This window comes from Phyllopteryx taeniolatus, chromosome 10 (assembly GCF_024500385.1).
Source record: "Phyllopteryx taeniolatus isolate TA_2022b chromosome 10, UOR_Ptae_1.2, whole genome shotgun sequence".
NCBI lineage: Eukaryota > Metazoa > Chordata > Actinopteri > Syngnathiformes > Syngnathidae > Phyllopteryx > Phyllopteryx taeniolatus.
The window spans coordinates 6,031,593-6,049,412 of record NC_084511.1 but is presented as its reverse complement, the minus strand read 5'-3'; the positions used below and the strand labels follow the sequence as shown (position 1 = coordinate 6,049,412).

Genomic DNA, 17,820 nt, shown 5'->3' with positions numbered 1-17,820 from the left:
GAGCATAGGTGGGAACATGGTTGTACTGTATATTAATGGAACAATGCTCCACCTAATAAGCCAACAACAATAATCGCACCATCTGCTCGACTCAATTAGCTGCAGGATGTTTGTGATGACTGATAGGTAGCGACCGAAACAGGAAACAACTCTACACAATAAAATACAACACCAGTGTTTACAATCAAGCTGTTGTTACAGAACAAGCGCACCCACTGAGATCACTCACTGCATCGCCTCTGAGAAGAGTGAGCACACACGCTGCGAGTAAATGAGCACCATTCGCCTGCAAATGTTATTTGTAAATTTGATAACTGCTTTTCAGGGAAGCGTTTGGGTAAAGGCCCTTTTCTGTTCCTGTTCTTTTCAAGGGTAGACAAAAGAACAGCTACGTAGGCTGTAAAAGTAATATAGAATTTCGAATTAAAAAATAATCAAATAAAGTATAAATAGAACATAAAATTTAAAAGGATATGACTCTATGTTCACACTCAAATTCAAACGTATATTATATTATATTATATTATTATATTACAGTCTTGATCGACTTGGCCACCCCTGATCTACAGTTAGTAGAGGTATTTTAGCCACCAAAGTCCCTATCGGTGCACTGATGCTTTCTTTTTTTTTTTGCAGTAGATGGCGCCACTGGAAGGCAGTTTGCGACTTGGAACTTACTACAAACTCCACCCCAAATAACAAGCTTGACGAAATCACATGCAACAGAGGCAGTAAATAATCATTATAGTCATTCATTGACAAACGGGTAAAATATACTTTCCCCCTTTTTTTTTTTTTTTTGCATTACCTTTTTTCATTGCCCTCTCCGAGAAGGAAAGGAAACGGGGAGGACAGAGGGAAGGTGGCAGTAAAACAGGCCAAAATCCAGATGTCAGGGGGTGATGCAGGGGCAAGAGAGTAGTTGCATACCAGGTGCGGTTTAACCAAATGCAAGAGCGTACAAATAAGTCTTATGTCGACATTTTAACATTTCTACAGAGGTAGCCGCTCTAATTACGTCTAAGTATGTCATTACAGAGTACTGGTGCCCGAATAGAGAATGCACTAGAACCTGCTGACTTGCAGCCAGGTAGGCCCCCAAGGACCACACGGGTAGCCGGGACCTGTTCTAAAAATAGCTGACCAGTGATGGGACATTATGATTTCTTAGGAATGTTGTAAAAGTGATCAACTGAAAATGAAAATACCTGCAGAGATTTCTAGAACATAAATGTTGCATATTGCTATTTATCGGTTTCCTACCTTGTGAAATCATTGTTGATAATTATTGCGAGAAATCACTAATATGATCAGTGTCTTCTCATAGATAAATATCATTAACTATTAATAACATATACATAATTTAAGCAAATGTGTTATTTTCGAATTGTTTATGAAACTGGTTGCTCTTCCCATTAATCAGTACCTACGAAGTCGCGACCCATTTCAAAAAGGTCGGTGACCATAGAAAGCGGTGATTATTCAAATTAATAATTGTTGTTGAGTTGTTTTCAAAGTCACCACCCAACTTTGGTATAGAGCATGTGTTTTACTGGCCCACTTACTTTTATAGGGTGAGGAAAGGACAGCGGCACAGTGAGCTTGAGTGTAAACGGAGCTGACTTGTCCTCACTCAATTGGGGCTTGCAGCATGCAGCCAGGTTGGGGTCAAATGAGACGTTTCCAGGTGTCCACAGCGAGAGAGGGCTCACACAAATTCCGACGGGATTATTTTATTAAGAAATTGGGGCCCCTGAGTTCCTCAAACTCAGTTGACATGACTCTAACTTGGGCAAATTGCTATAGGTTGAAAAACTGCAAAGTGGACACTTCCCAGCAGGGTGCAGATTTCCAAGGCAGAAATTGGTAAGACCCTTCCATGGGAATTAGGCTTCCATCTCAGCAGTCAGTCCAGGACAGTAATAACATGTGATTAGAGGAACGGGGAGCTGGTGGTGCACACTTTTCAAATCCATCACCTCCCTGACATCGGGGTGTTGTCACATGACTTAGAAGGCTTCAAATATCAGTGAGACTACAGAAACATGATTAATTTATGACACCGCAATTCACCATAACTATTGAATTGTGTACATTTGCCTCTGCTGATAATGACACGGGAATTTGACCGAAAGCCTTCATGTGACCATTACACATGAGCCAAAGTAGTTAAGCGCTGAAAAATAAAACAGGATGAAGAGCAAAGTAGCGTTGGTTCAGTGAAAGCATTGTGCAACAGGCCTTCTGCAGAATGTCTGACTAAACATATTGACTCTGGTGGGCTGCAGCCTGTCATGTGTTTCCCAACATTATTCCCACACCAGAAAACAAACACAGCCGGGGGCCACGGCATTAGCAACATCAGAACAATATAATGTGCTCAAATACAAAGATTTCATTGACAATGTGAATGCATCATTAATTTGTGCTATTACTTGTGAATCTTGAGAATCTTGAATCTTGGCTGTTGTGTTTAGTTATGCGAGAGGCTCAAAATATTAGAGAGACCCCTTCAATTTATTTGTTTATTTCAAACGCAAGGTTCATAAAAGCAGCACAGTTCCACTTAAGAAAATTTTTAACAATTACAAGACATTTGAACAAAATTGTACCAGTAAAGCTGGTTTAAAACGTATTTTATATTTGATATGTCAATGGGTCATCATCAAGAGGGAGGGACGAGGAAAAAATGCATTTTAAGGGGTGCTGAATTTGAAATAATATTTGGGAATCGCTTATATTACAGCTACAGTTACTGTACATTTTGTGAATGGTTCTGTATTTTGGCATGGATTATTTGAAATTTCACAAATTCCTCCAATTGTGGAATGACCCACATATAGTACTAATCTGTGCACATTGCTTCACAAGGGTGTATTGATTAGGATTGTCAGAAAAGGTTCTGTCCGTAATAAAGGCCAAATAGTAGTCAGCCTGGCTGGTTGGATGAATGAATGGCGGCTCTTCAGCTTCATTTTGCTGACATTTGCCTCGAGGAGTGTTAAAAAAAAAAAAGAAAAAAGAAAAAAAAGGGACTTTTCTCCACCCCTTTAACCGCGGCTGTAAGAGAGGGAGGGGTTACAAGTCAACTGAGGCAAAAGAGGGGGGGGGGGGGGGGGGCGCTTGAAATGAAACCAACCAGACAAAAGAAGCGGGGACTCCCTGGAATTAAAACCGGAAAGAAAGCAAGCAGATGAGGAGCAAAGACTTTTGTGACAATCTGACATCTTTTTCACTTCTATATATATATATATATATATATATATTTATTTATTTTTTTATTAACTGAGTTAGAAAAAGCCTTAAAACTTCCCAACTTCACAAACATTTTCCTCAGGGACAAGCTACACAAGTACAGTAAGTGTTTTTTGTTTGTTTGTTTTTTTGTTCCCCCCCCCCCCCCCCCCCCCTCGTTCGTTGTGTGTTCAAGCGCCTCGTACGCCACTGGACAAACCGGCTGCATTTCGCCACACGTGGCATATACACTACTAACTTCACTCACATTGGGACATAATTCACACACGAGACGAGAGTCGGGAAGGTGGAAAGAAAAACAAAAAGGACCAAGTTGCTTGTTTAGGAAGTCACCATGGGGGTGGGGGCAATTGGAAAACTCGAGATACTGTTCATATTTTTTAAATTTCACATTCGCTATGGCAGCGGTCTACAAACATGATCACTAAACACTTATAGCACCCAAAACGTGATGGTTACGTGATGAATATCTACAAGGAACAAAAAGGAGCGTTTGCATGTATGGTCAAAAAAATAAATAAATAAAGACAAATGTTGCATTCACAGACTCCGCGTAAAGTGTGACATTTTGAAATTAAGCTTTGGCTAATGACGTGTTGCGAAAGTGGCTAAACGTAAAATGGGCACGCTATTGCTTCCTAAAGCCTAATAATGTCTGATCTCATTATGTCCTCATTTAAGTTCCCAATTCATGACCAATTGAAGACTGACGTTTTTTTGCTTTCTTCCTTTGCGTGTGTATTTTGGGAGGAAAGTAAGTGAAGGCCTCCTCTTCTTTAAATAGCGTTGCAACGAGGGTCGCTTCTCGTGTCGCGTACATTACGAGCCCGGGGCCCGCACGTGAACGTGGCAGCAGACTGGTCCCGGGCCCAGAGTTTATCAGGCCGCCGCCCCGCGGTGCTCGGTAACCGGACCCCGGGACAAACAGCTGTCCGCTTAGCATCGGGGATCCGTCCTGTCCCAGACTGAGAACGCCCGTAGAGCCGCGTTTATTTTTTCAGAAACTAGCGAGGATTAAAGGTCTTCTCTGCTGTTTTGGGTGTCCCGCAGGGCTCCACAAACACGTGCGCTCGGGGTCAAAAAAATCCCCATGGAGAAATGGGAATAGGAGCACCAACAAAAGCACTTGAAAGGGACAACTACACGTGTCATCATTGCGCAATAAGACAATATCATATCATATAAGGACAATATCATGTACAGCAGTGGTTCGCAAACTTTTTTACACCAAGTACCACCTAAGGAAAAACAAATGCTTACCACTCCAAAGTGCCACTATCAGGACCAATTTTAAATATGAGACCTTGTTTTTATTCCTAAAAAGTATATTTAATATTATTGTAAGCCACTGTAACATTATGCACAGTTTGAACATTAAGTAGCACGACGCTTACAGTAAATACGGGAACATGAAAAGAAAAATAATCCTCTTTATGATTCCGTTGAAATGTATTGCACACAAAAAGTCGAAATGGTGCCGAGATAAATGTTTAAAAACAAAAAAGATGAAATACGAATATATTGAATTTAAAAGTTCTTAACAAACTTAACAACTGACCTTCACTTGGGCAATTATTTATTTATGTATTTATTTATTTTTGTGTACGCCTCGAGTGAAGTTGCACAATACTTTTGAGAATTGCTCCTGTACACAATATTCATAGCAGCAAGTAAGTCCTTACATAACCTCAAAGCAGAGATGGGCAAATTCATCCCACAGGCAGTGGGGGCAACTGTACTGAAGTTCTTTTTATCGTACCTGTACTTTACTAGATTATTTATTTTTCTGATGACTTTTATTTTTCATTCCATACATTTGAAAACAGATACAGTGATCCTCTCCAAATTCACAGAGCGGCATTTGCTAATTCACTAATTGATGGATTTCTCGAACCTATCCTCTGTTATTCGCTGAAAAACTCATATTTTTTTAGTTTTGTGCTTAGGCCAAAGCAATACAAGTGTCATCCTGCGCAATCTTGGTGCCAAGAAACTGTGTTGAAATAAGTTGAGGAGCTTCATTTTCACAAAAGGAGCGCTTTCCCACCATCTGGCATCTTGGCGACAAGCAACAATGATGATCTGTCTATCCATGTAACATTGCATCATTCAGTTGGTTGTGGGAGAGTGCAAGTATTTCAGGAAGCAGCTTCCTTATATGGCGTGCCTTCCACACACGCGCACACTTCACACTGCTGTGACAACTGCCCGTCAAGCTCAAAGCTAGCCGCTTTTTGCTGTTTGCTGATAAACAAACCCCCCCCACCTGTCCTTACTGTTCCTGGGAGGCTGGAAGGAGTGTGCAGGACTCCAACTGAATTGGATGATACCGCACGTACAACACTGACGGAACAAAAATATGAATAATAATAAATAAAAGGCCACTCTACAAATATGCAGTCTTACTGTATTAGAGGGATCGGAGGGGTGGGCGTCAGAAAAGCAGTCAGAATCTGGTTTGACCACAATTTGGCAGTAAACGACATAGTTTAGAGTGGCCGTTTATTGTGGGTGGCCTAAGGCACAGCTGTGCAGTAATCATGCTGGCCAGTCAGCAGCTAGTGCAGATATGCCACACCTATGAGGTGGTTGGATTATCTCGGCAAAGAGGAGGCGCTCACTATAACAGATTTAGGCAAATTTCGGAACAATATTTGAGAGGGATAGGCCTTTGTGTAAATATAAAAAGTGATAAACAATGGGAGCAAAAACAAGAGTTGCATTTATATTTTTGTATATATTTAACTGTCTGCTTTTTATTTTTTCCATTCATGCCTACTAACTTGATGGTTTGGACTTGGCCACTTCCCGCACTTGGCTCAGAAATACATTTTATTTTGGGTGTGCTGCTTCTGGGAAAAAAAAAAAAAAGATCAACTGTCACAGGCATAAGGAGAGGTTTCATCATTTTACTAAATGATACAAATGACAGCAATACAAATTACGCTGTCCAGGTGGACAATGGTTATCACAGTTACTACATTACATGTGCATATACAGTACAACTGTACACTCCCAATTTAGCAGTGTGTCACATACAATATCTGTGCAATGCTGGAATTTCCCTTGGGGTCTGGAATTCCTATCTAATGTACAGTTTCTATGACATCACAAATCAATTATACAGTAGCTCTCTGGTATAATTGTAAATGATTTTAGCTGAAGTCCCAAATTAGTTAGCACTTAGACATTTGGCTCCTCCCCAGAAATGAAAATACATCATGTATTGCCATAACATTAACATCAACATACACTGGACATATTGTAAATTAGTGATAAAGAACCCAGCAAATAGTGTAATGTAATGTTTCCACTCTATGCTAATTTGCAATCTAAAGAAGAGCAACATGTCGTCCACTACGGGCTACATCCACACCATTATTTTGCTCTGGATGAGACTTGCATGGAAACAGGAGTTCAGAACAGTCAGAAAGAAATTCTCCTATATCAATCCAAACAATATTTAAAAGCTAGCAATTAATTGATTGAGCTGCATAGTTACTCAAAGAAATGTTGTCAAATGACTATGCATGATTTAAATACCATTTTTTAAAACATTTAACAACTGTCCATCCATCCATCCATTTTCTTTACCGCTTATCCTCACTAGGGTCACGGGAGGCGGGGTACACCCTGCACCGGTCGCCAGCCAATCGCAGGGCTCATAGAAACAAACAACCATTCGCACTCACATTCACACCTATGGGCAATTTAGAGTCCTCAATCAACCTACCACGCCTGTTTTGGGGATGTGGGAAGAAACCGGAGTGCCCGGAGAAAACCCACCCAGGCACGGGGAGAACATGCAAACTCCACACAGGCGGGGCCGGGATTTGAACCCCGGTCCCCAGAGCTGTGAGGCAGATGTGCTAACCAGTCATCACCGTGCCGACCATTTAACAACTGGAATTTGACAATAAACATGTCATGACAGCGGATTATTTTCTCATATGAACGTCAATTACAGTTGATTATTAATTATCATAACCATCTGGAGTGACACCAGATCAATTAATCATTAATCTATCAATGACCTTGTGATTAAAGGGTGGCTTGAATCAGGGGTGGGTGTGATAAAGTATGCGAGGCACAGTAATGACAGGGGGATGATTTTATAATATATCTATTCTGAAACATCACACAAATGTCTTCATGACTAATTATTCACACATACAATACTTCTTGTTTGGCTAGTAATGACTGTGAATTCACAATTCATCGGTGGATGAAGATACTGATGTCATAGTGGCAGCTGCTGTGAGTGTGTGTGCAAGGTAGTCGAAGGACAGAGCCCCCCTCCGACCCCCTTTGGAACTCTCTTTTCAGCAATCGCAGCCTGCTGGACTGTGAATTACATTCTAGCCTCATGATCGCTTACAGTATGTTGTCTTTGGTGGCACAAGCACACTAGTCTTTCCCATTAGTGCCTGGGTGGGTAGTCAACGGCTTGCGGCATCATTTGATCAGGCCTTGCCAGTGCAATGCAATCCCAAACTCAAATAAAACATCAGGAAGTCACACATTCTATTAAAACATACCCTTTTAAAGTATTCCTTAGCCTGTTCCCACTCTCTCACTGGCACAGTTCTCCAAATACGAGTCAAAGCATTCAGCTGTTTATTTGTTGCTCCCAGTTGAAATTTACTGTGAAATTGACACACAAAACAAAACAGAAGTCCAAAATAGACCTCACATTGTAAACCGGCTCACCATCGACTAGGCGCAGAGGAGGGGGAGGCACAAGCGGAAGGCTGAGCAGGCTGGTGGAGACCGGCTTGAGCAGTGTGACGTGGAACATCGGATGAACTTTCAAAGGAGGCGGGAGCTTGAGCCTCACGGCAACCGGGTTCACAACAGAGTCAATGGTGAACGGTCCAATGAAACGCAGTCCCGTCTTCCCCGTCTTGGCCAGGTCGGTAAGACGGAGCCGGCTGTTTGTAACATGCGGTTGTGACTTGCCGTGCGAGAGAGTGCTGCCCAGGTGAGCCCGATGTAGGTGGAAGTGGACAGAGGGTACAGAGACCTCGGACTGCTGTGAAGGAAAAACAGGAGTCTGACGCCCATAAGCAGTCTTGAATGGATACAGTCCAGTGGATGAACAGTGTTGTGGGTTTATTCCACCCATAGCAGGTGGAGAGACCAGGAAGTGGCATGCTGCTGGCATACGCAACGGCGTGCAGCCTCCATGTCCTGGTTGGCCTGCTCGGCCTGGCCGTTGGACTACAGATGCTATCTCTAGGACAAACTCGCCGATGCACCCGTGGCCCTGCAGAACGTCTTCCAGAGCTGGGACGAGAGTTGGAACCCTCTGAAGGACACCAGATCGGCTGGTATACCATGCATATGAAACACGTGTTCGACGAGCAGGGTGATGGTCTCATGTGAGAGTGGCAACTTAGATAAAGGGATGAAGTGGGCCATCTTAAAAAGAACATCTGTCCAGAGGATGACGGAATTGCCCTGTGAAGATGAAAGTCCAGTGACAAAAATCCAGAGCAATGTGCGACCAGGCGGCACGGTGGCCGACTGGTTAGAGCGTCAGCCTCACAGTTCTGAGGACCTGGGTTCAATCCCCGGCCCCGCCTGTGTGGAGTTTGCATGTTCTCCCCGTGCCTGCGTGGGTTTTCTCCGGGCACTCCGGTTTCCTCCCACATCCCAAAAACATGCATGAATTGGAGACTCTAAATTGCCCGTAGGTGTGACTGTGAGTGCGAATGGTTGTTTGTTTGTATGTGCCCTGCGATTGGCTGGCAACCAGTTCAGGGTGTACCCCGCCTCCTGCCCGATGACAGCTGAGATAGGCTCCAGCAGTCCATTTCTGCACAAACTGTCAGAAACCGTCTCAGAGAAGCTCATCTGCATGCTCGTCGTCCTCATCGGGGTCTCGACCTGACTGCAGTTCGTCGTCGTAACAGACTTGAGTGGGCGAATCCTCACATTCGATGGCGTCTGGCACGTTGGAGAGGTGTTCTCTTCACGGATGAATCCCGGTTTTGACTGTTCAGGGCAGATGGCAGACAAGCGTGTGTGCCGTCGTGTGGGTGAGCAGTTTACTGATGTCAGCGTTGTGGATCGAGTGGCACACGGTGGCGGTGGGGTTATGGTATGTGCAGGCGTATGTTATGAGCAATGAACACAGGTGCATTTTATTGATGGCATTTTAAATGCACAGAGATACCGTGACGAGATCCTGAGGCCCATTGTTGTGCCCTTCATCCACGACCATCACCTCCTGTTGCAGCATGATAATGCACAGACCCATGCTGCAAAGATCTGTACACAATTCCTGGAAGCTGAAAACAACCCAGTTCTTGGATGGCCAGCATAGTCCCCGGACATGTCACCCATTGAGCATGTTTGGGATGCTTTGGATTGGCGTATACACCACCGTGTTCCAGTTCCAGCCAATATCCAGCAACTACGCACAGCCATTGAAGAGGAGTGGACCAACATTCCACAGGCCACAATCAACAACCTGATCAACTATGCGAAGGAGATATGTCGCACTGCGTGAGGCGAATGGTGGTCACACCAGATACTGACTGGTTTTCTAACACCCCCAGACCCCCACAATAAAGCAAAACTGCACATTTCAGGTGGCCTTTTATTGTGGCCAGCCTAAGGCACACCTGTGCAATCATCATGCTGTCTAATCAGCATCTTGATATGCCACACCTGTGAGGTGGGACAGATTATCTCGACAAAGGAGAAATTCTCACCAACACAGATTTAGACAGATTTGTGACCAATATTGGAGGGAAATTACCTTTTGTGTATGTAGAAAAACGTCCAGCTCACGAAAAATGGGAGCAAAAACAAAAGTGTTGCGTTTATATTTTTGTTCTACTTGGATAGATAGGGAAGTTCCTGAAAAGGTTTCTGTGATGGAAAAGGCCCTCTTGTAACAGTTTATTTCCTTCCCTATGTTGCCACCCATGTCCTCCAGGTTAACACCAAATTAAATAGCTGGTTATATTTGGAACTGTTTTCACCCCTTGTGTACTGTATATGCAAGTAATAGTAATTGGGATAGATAGCTAGATAGATAGAGTGGTCATGACTGGTCATTCATGTTCCAGGTTGGCGTGACCTGTCCTGTGTGTGCAGTAATGTGCGAATGTTCTCTCCAGCCACCTGATATTATTTGCTCCGTGACATCATCTGTCACAGGGCACATGTGTTTATATTTGTGTATGTGTGTGCAACACCTCCCAATTCCGGCACAACGGTAAGGTGATGCTGGATAGACATCACTCCTCCTTGCGGCATTGCGTTCATGTGCAGGTCAACTTAAAAATCACGAAAAGTAATAGCTGAAAATACAACAATTTTAAGAACGATTTGAGTCATGAGTGAGTCATGTTAAAAATATGTGCATCCACATCTGGATGTTCTCTGGTTTTGGAATGGTAATGATTATTTTTTTTTATTTCTTGAAGGAACAACTTCAATGGTCTTCTGTGCACATGTCCTCCTCTCTTGAACCCCCGGTCCTCAGAACTGTGAGGCAGACGCTCTAACCAGTCGGCAACCGTGCCGCCCATTTAAGATCCATCCATCCATCCATCCATTTTCTGAGCCGCTTCTCCTCACTAGGGTCGCGGGCGTGCTGGAGCCTATACCAGCTATCATCGGGCAGGAGGCGGGGTACACCCTGAACTGGTTGCCAGCCAATTGCAGGGCACATAGAAACAAACAACCATTCGCACTCACAGTCATGCCTATGGGCAATTTAGAGTCACCAATTCATGCATGTTTTTGGGATGTGGGAGGAAACCGGAGTGCCCGGAGAAAACCCACGCAGGCACGGGGATAACATCCAAACTCCACACAGGCGGGGCCGGGGATTGAACCCCGGTCCTCAGAACTGTGAGGCTGACGCTCTAACCAGTTCGTCCACCGTGCCGCCCCATTTAAGATCCAATATATAAAATTCAGAAATGTGTTTCAGAATAAAGATAATTTCCAAAAACATTTGCAAAGATTGAGAACTATGCAGTATTCAATTGTGGCAAAATATCTTTAAAGTGATTTCACCATTTCAGTTTTCCAGATTTTTGAGGCGTGGCTAAAACAGAGTCACCAATTCATGCACACTTGGGCATCTGGTATGAGTCCCCTCTCCCCCACTATATATGAACTTGAGAGCATTCGTTTGCATCAGGGGTTATCTGGCACAATTACGAGTTGAGTTATTATTACTTTTCCAGGTTGTAAAAATTACATTTGATTGACAGTTGACAGTTAAGCGAGGGCTTGGTGTCAACACATTCAGCAGACAAGTCAACAGCATTTGAGAGCGAAGACAATGTCTTGAATTTTCATGATTTGAAAGCCTCGTTTTACATACATTACGTGGCAATTTTTTTAACAACACTTCTCTGAAGTGTGTCAAATTTACAAGACACGTACTTGAATCACATAACTAAAACCGATTTTTGTGTGTGAAAGATTACAACTAAGGAGCGTCTACAAATACTTTTGGGGGGCTTTGTCCCCTTTCCTGCCTGAGAAGAAAACAAAGGGGAGCGTTCATAGGAGAGCAAATATTGTCGCTTTAAATAGAATATCTTCTGAATTATTTTTCTGTTTGAACACATTTAAAAAAATCCTTATCGCATTACATAAACATAAAATGTTGATGTTATTTCTGAAATGTGAACAAAATAATAGCTCAACTCTTCTTTGATAGCTATCTTTTAAAACAAATCTCCTGTTGTTGTTTTCATAATGTTTAAGTTTGAACATGTCTTTTGGCTAGTTAATGATGTGCCAATAACTTCTTTCTCCTCTGTGTCGCAGAGCAGCGATGGTGCCCTCTCTCCTCCAGGCCTACAGGAGGCGTTGGTGGATGGCGGTGACGGCAGTGATCGAGAATCTACTGTGCTCGGCCGTGCTCTTGGGTTGGGGCTCGCTGCTCATCATGCTGAAGCGAGAGGGCTTCTACTCGCACCTTTGCTCAGGTGGGCCCTGCTAAAGCACATTGCGTCGCCATTTACGACACTTAGCATTAAAGCTCGGCGACTTCCACTGAACCTACAGTATTAGTGAATGAACAACACGTCACATGCATGTTCATCAAGTGGTGTATGGAGAAGCTGAGCCAGCAGAGGAAGGGTGGGCCCGGCCCCCTCCATCCGCAAGGGCGGGCCAAGCCATCGAGTCTATCCAGTGGGGGACTCAATAGGGGGAACGCCACCCACTCTCCAGGACCTAGGGCGGTCCCCAAGCCCAACTGAAGCACCCCGTCCAGTCCCAAAGGGAGGTACCGGAACCCCCACCCAACACCCAATCACCCCACACCCCCCACCCAGCTCGCCCCACCGCAGCCACCACCGCTACCACCCCTGGAAAGCATTGGGGCCCTAACCTCCAACAGGGCCCAATGCAGGAGCCAGCTGCCACCTGAAAAAAGCGAGCCCGTGTTAAGTACCCGCCACAAGCAATAATGGGCGAGAGCGCCGGGAGAGGGGAGAGGAAGGCGGGGACCCAAGGGGAACTATGTTCTAGTAGGATTTTCGTGACATTATTTGCTTTCTAACCGAAGTCTGAAGGTTTTGTGATAACCCTGCCGGCTATTTAGAACTATCTCCCTATCTCCCTGCACATTGTCTATCAGTTCCAGCTGAAGAAAAACAGCCCCAAAACATTATTCTGCATCATGTAAGGTGCTCTTTTGCTGATGAGTAGTGTTGTGTTTGCACCAAACATACCTTTTGGAAATATGGGCAATAAGTTGAACCTTTGTTTCATTGGACCATATTAAAATTTCCCAAGCACATCTCGGAAAATGTGTTATGGTATGGTAATGGAGTATAAATGTAAGTAAGAAAAAGATGGTACAAAAGTATAACAACAAACTTGATCGGCTGGGAGAAATCACATAGTTCTACTGCCTTAAATGGTAGACCTACTTGGGTGTTTAAATTGCCTGAATGTGATTCCTCCTCCTATTAAGGGCAACATATAATGGTTATAGTGAAACTTGGAAGTCAAAATGTCACATTTTTGTCTATTTCATTATTATACAAACACCAGGCTTCAGATCATTTAGTACCAGCCCGCACAGATAGATTGATATTTTAATTTAATATTTAAAAACAATTTTTTTTTTTTTTTTGTGGAGCAGAAGACGGGGCTTGAGAACCTCGGCCCCTGTCGGAAGCCCCCCCTCGTGGGGGAAGAGTACGGAAAAAATAAAATCGCTGTAAATTAATATCCTAACACCCCCACTCCCCTCAAAAATAAACCTTCATTGCGAAAAACTCCACCAGGGCCAACCACTCACCCACACGCCCCACATTGCCCTTCTGTGCCAATACAGTACTGTATGTCTTTGCATGAAACCAGTCTGTGGCAGAAAAAAGGTTGGGGACCACTGCCCAACATGGTTAATTATGACTGTTTGTTATGATTGTGTGACGCACAGATAACGATTCGGTGGTGGTGTCTTTCGGCAACTCGTCCGACGGTGAGGTGGAGGAGTGGCTCAGCTGTGTGGACCAGGAGGAGATGTTGAATCTGGGCTTCACCATCGGCTCCTTCCTGCTCAGCGCCACCACCTTGCCCCTTGGGATTCTGATGGACAAGTTTGGACCGCGCCCCATTCGCCTGACGGGCAGGTAATGCATTGGAAGTCATCACAAACTGCTTCACCCAATTCCTCATAACATTATGTTAGGTTGGGGCATGGACCGAGGTATAACGTATAACATTTTTATAGGGATCAGCCTAAAAATGGAAGACGCGAAAGTGCAAATGTGAGGGGAATGGCGAATGATGTCAATTTTAACTCACTTTATCTTGTGGATGATTATTAACAAGGAAGACATTGGAGAGTGGGGGTTATAAACTCACTAGTCACAATATTAGGTACCATATTTTCACGACCATAAGGCGCACTTAAAAGTCTTAAATTTTCTCCAAAATGGACGGGGCGCCTTATAATGCGGTGCACTATGTGTGCACCGAGTTCCAAAATCTGTAAATGTTGTGTGACTTTAATGAGCACGCCGCTTGACTGACTGGGAGCCTTTCCTGCCGACACGCTGCTTATATAGAGGAAAGGCGGACGTGAGTGAGGACAGCATCCGGACGTTAAGGGGTGAAGGGAAAACGAGCTTCGCCAAGTCAAGAAGACGAAGCTGAAAACCCAAGTGCAACTAAGACTGGGAGGCAGCGCCGGGCGAGTTACGCCACCATATGTGAATGGATTGTGGATGCCTGGGCTAAGGTATTTGCTTTGACTGTTGTCCGAGCTTTCGCGAAAGCCGGCATCATTGCTGAACAGCCCCCCCACCCCCGGCAACGAGACTGACTCTGACAATGACGAGAGGGAACCCGGCGTGTTTGTTGGAGAACTTGCCCAGCTGTTCATTTCGGATACAGAAGATGAGGACTTTGTTGGATTTGGGGATGATAATTGATAAAAAAAAAAAATAACGTGATTACATTGAATAAATTACAACCGAACTCAGTTTTGCTCCCGCTGCCTTTTTAAAACCATTGTTTTAGCGTGCATGCGTGCTACTGTATGTTTTAAGCTAGGGTATGTTTTACCGTGCCTGCGCCCAATAATATGGTGCGCCTCGTGTATGTGTTAAATACAGAAATAAATAACTGAGACTGCGCCTTTTAATACGGTGCGCCCTATGGTCGTGAAAATACGGTACGCCTGCACAAGCCAATGAAAGAAGGTCGTGTTCTTGGTACAGCACTTGTATTGGATTTTATAAGACTGTGCAGGTCTACCTAAAGAGGGATAGACATTGAAGTAAATTGCTTTGATTGAGCATTGTGAATGTTAATGCTAAACTAATTAAGGAATATTTATTGTTAAATTTTTATTATTAATTTGAGACAACATACAATATTAAGAGAAGTGGGTTTGTTCCAACAATGTTGAAGAAATTTGTAAAAATATGTTTTGCATAAAAATACAGTATGTTTTCAATAGAAGTCTAAAGGAGACTTTTGAGGACCTTTTGAGTCCAGGGGCCCCTTACACGGGAGTAATTTTGACAAAGACTCGAGTTTAAGAACCACTGGTTTAAACAATCAATTAATCATCAAAGTACATAAATGTAATGATACTGTAATGATGATGATAATTGTTGATTAATGGTCAAAACCCCATTTTTTTTTTTGTTTAGATGTGAGTGACTGAAATGTTTCTGCATGTTTCATTTCTGAGTCAGTAGTCATGAGAATGTGGGTAGGAAGAAACACTGAGTGAGGATATTTGATTCTTTACTTCTGATTGTGGTAGTAAAAAGTATGCCGATCGCATTCCCAAAGTGGGAGGAGGAACTTTGTCTTTTGAGCAGTCTGTGTGCGTCAATGTGTATAGGTGAGGTACGAGTGTGTTTAGACTTGAGGCTGTCAATAGTGAAGTGCTATAAAAGTGTTACAGCGCTTGTCAGTTGTGGAAATTCAAACACACCCAGGATATTTTTAAATCAGGAAAAAAAAAAAAAAGTTAACCGAGAAATGTAATTTTTAAGCATAACATTAACAAAATGAATTGCAAATATCAACCACTTTCCCTTATTCACTTGCATGCTGGCCATGTTGCACAATAGTTACATTGGTATTACTCATTCATAAACACACAGTCATGGATGAGTAAGATGACGGTGACACACAATTTAAAAGTGGTATGGATGTGCCGTGATGAGATGATGTCAAGTGTTGGCAGTATCACAGTAGTTTTTCTGGTTACAGCTCATGCTTTGGTTTGTCCTGCATCATGATGGCCGTATCTGCCTACAACCCTCCAAGTGAGCGTATACATGCACACACACAATCACACACAGACAAACAGAGCGATATGAACCCATCAGCAGTGATAAATCCAGGGTTGGCATATCTCCGTCACACGCTGCTCTCACAAGTGCGTTTGAAATTTAAAGTGGAAGCCGATGAGTGTGAAAGGTTTCAGACGGAACATCAAAAGACCACATGCTTCTCACTAATGCATCCCCTGGCAAGAGCATAACAAGAAAAGGCACGCTTGTGACAGGAACATCCGTAACGATATGATGTCATCGCAAGCTAGCCATAGTATAAAGTTAGTGTTAGTGTAATGTTCCCTGTCACCACAACATCAGCTGCTTTGAAATATGCCAACACTGGAATTCTAACAAAGCAAATGCTCACCAAACAATTCCTGAGGTGCACCTTCCCATTCCAGTGGCACCCAATATGTATCAAGAATTCTGCCTTCACAAAGATAATAATGATCAGTTAATGTGTTTATTACTGTGGTGGTTCTAATATTTTGCCTCACTCATAATCAAAATCCACAAGCGTTGTTAGTGTATTAGGAAAACCTTTCAGTGTGATACAAACTTAAAAAAACAAAAATACATATATTAGGCATATTATTTAATACACCTCCAGTACTTCATTGTGCAGGCGAAGGTGGGTAGAATATCCACAATTTTTACTCAAATAATAGTACTGTTACTTTAGAATAATGACTCAAGTAAAAGTAAAAACTACTTATTTGGAGGACTACTTAAGAGGAAGTATTCAGTGAAAAAAACTACTCAAGTACTGAGTAACTGGTGAGTAATATCGGATTTATAGTTTTAAACAAAGCATGAATGTTAACTAGTCCAAAAAAAATGGGAATGCAAGTTCAGATATTACCCAACGATATCAGTTTAACTGAAACAATAATACATTCGATCTCTATAAACTAACAAGGCAAATTCTGCCACAAGAAATTGTCTTAAATGAACTTTCTTTGTTTACACTCATGAAACAGCACAATAGGCTCACCAGGCAGAGAGTACATAGTCGTTTTTTTTCTGTTTCTACCAGTTTCCCGAAAATGTGTCACTTTGACTAACAGTCTCACATTACTTGTAGCTCCGTTGGATTGGAGAAACAGACTCATATGACGGCACCCAAGGCGGAAGTCTCGAACAAACCAAAACAAGTAGCTCGCAGAAATAATAATAGAACGTAGCCCGATAGAATGTAGCTCGCTGTAACTAAGAAAAAGTACAATTTTGAAAAAACTCAAGTATGTATATTGAAACTACTCAGACAAGTAAATGTTTTCCCCAAAATGACTTAAGTAAATGTAACAGAGAAAATGTAGCACGTTACGACCTCCCACCCCCTCCCCCGTGTGCAGGTGTACCTAATGTTATGTGCTGCGTGTGTACTGTGTTCCAAGGTGTTGGCATAGGAGCATTGGACTCGAGTTGCACATAAACACAACCATACTAAACACAGCGAAATGAGACACTTGTGCCGTCATCCCAGCATCTCGCGGCAAACACAATGACAGTTTAGGAATTTAACTCTTTCCTTGCAGCGCTGTCAGCCCTCATCTTTCTGGCTCTGTCCATGAACGGCTTTGGAGGCATCTGCCTGACCTTCACCTCGCTCACGGTAAGACACAGAACCAACAAAACAACAGAAAACAAACACCCTAATGCTGAATTTACACATACAGTATATCTTTGTGGACGGCCTGCATTTAGAGTTCAGTGGAACCTCTAAAGTCCAAGGCCTTTGAGGTTGTACGTTTCAGAAAAATATGTCTCTATA

At 43.1% G+C, this 17,820-nt stretch overlaps 1 protein-coding gene across 2 annotated transcripts in view; it reads left to right on the top strand.

The window, feature by feature from the left end:
• The first annotated feature begins 3,142 nt into the window (after window positions 1-3,142).
• The window catches only part of slc43a1a (solute carrier family 43 member 1a), a 33,741-nt gene continuing 19,063 nt past the window's right edge, over window positions 3,143-17,820 (top strand). The window contains exons 1-5 of one of the 2 annotated variants that reach the window (XM_061788210.1): window positions 3,143-3,357; window positions 12,058-12,218; window positions 13,685-13,877; window positions 15,979-16,034; window positions 17,585-17,661. In XM_061788210.1, the coding sequence (XP_061644194.1) occupies window positions 12,065-12,218; window positions 13,685-13,877; window positions 15,979-16,034; window positions 17,585-17,661 (480 nt within the window). In that variant the 5' untranslated portion in view covers window positions 3,143-3,357; window positions 12,058-12,064. The remainder of the gene's footprint in view (window positions 3,358-12,057; window positions 12,219-13,684; window positions 13,878-15,978; window positions 16,035-17,584; window positions 17,662-17,820) is intronic. The other variant, XM_061788209.1, reaches the window with a different exon arrangement.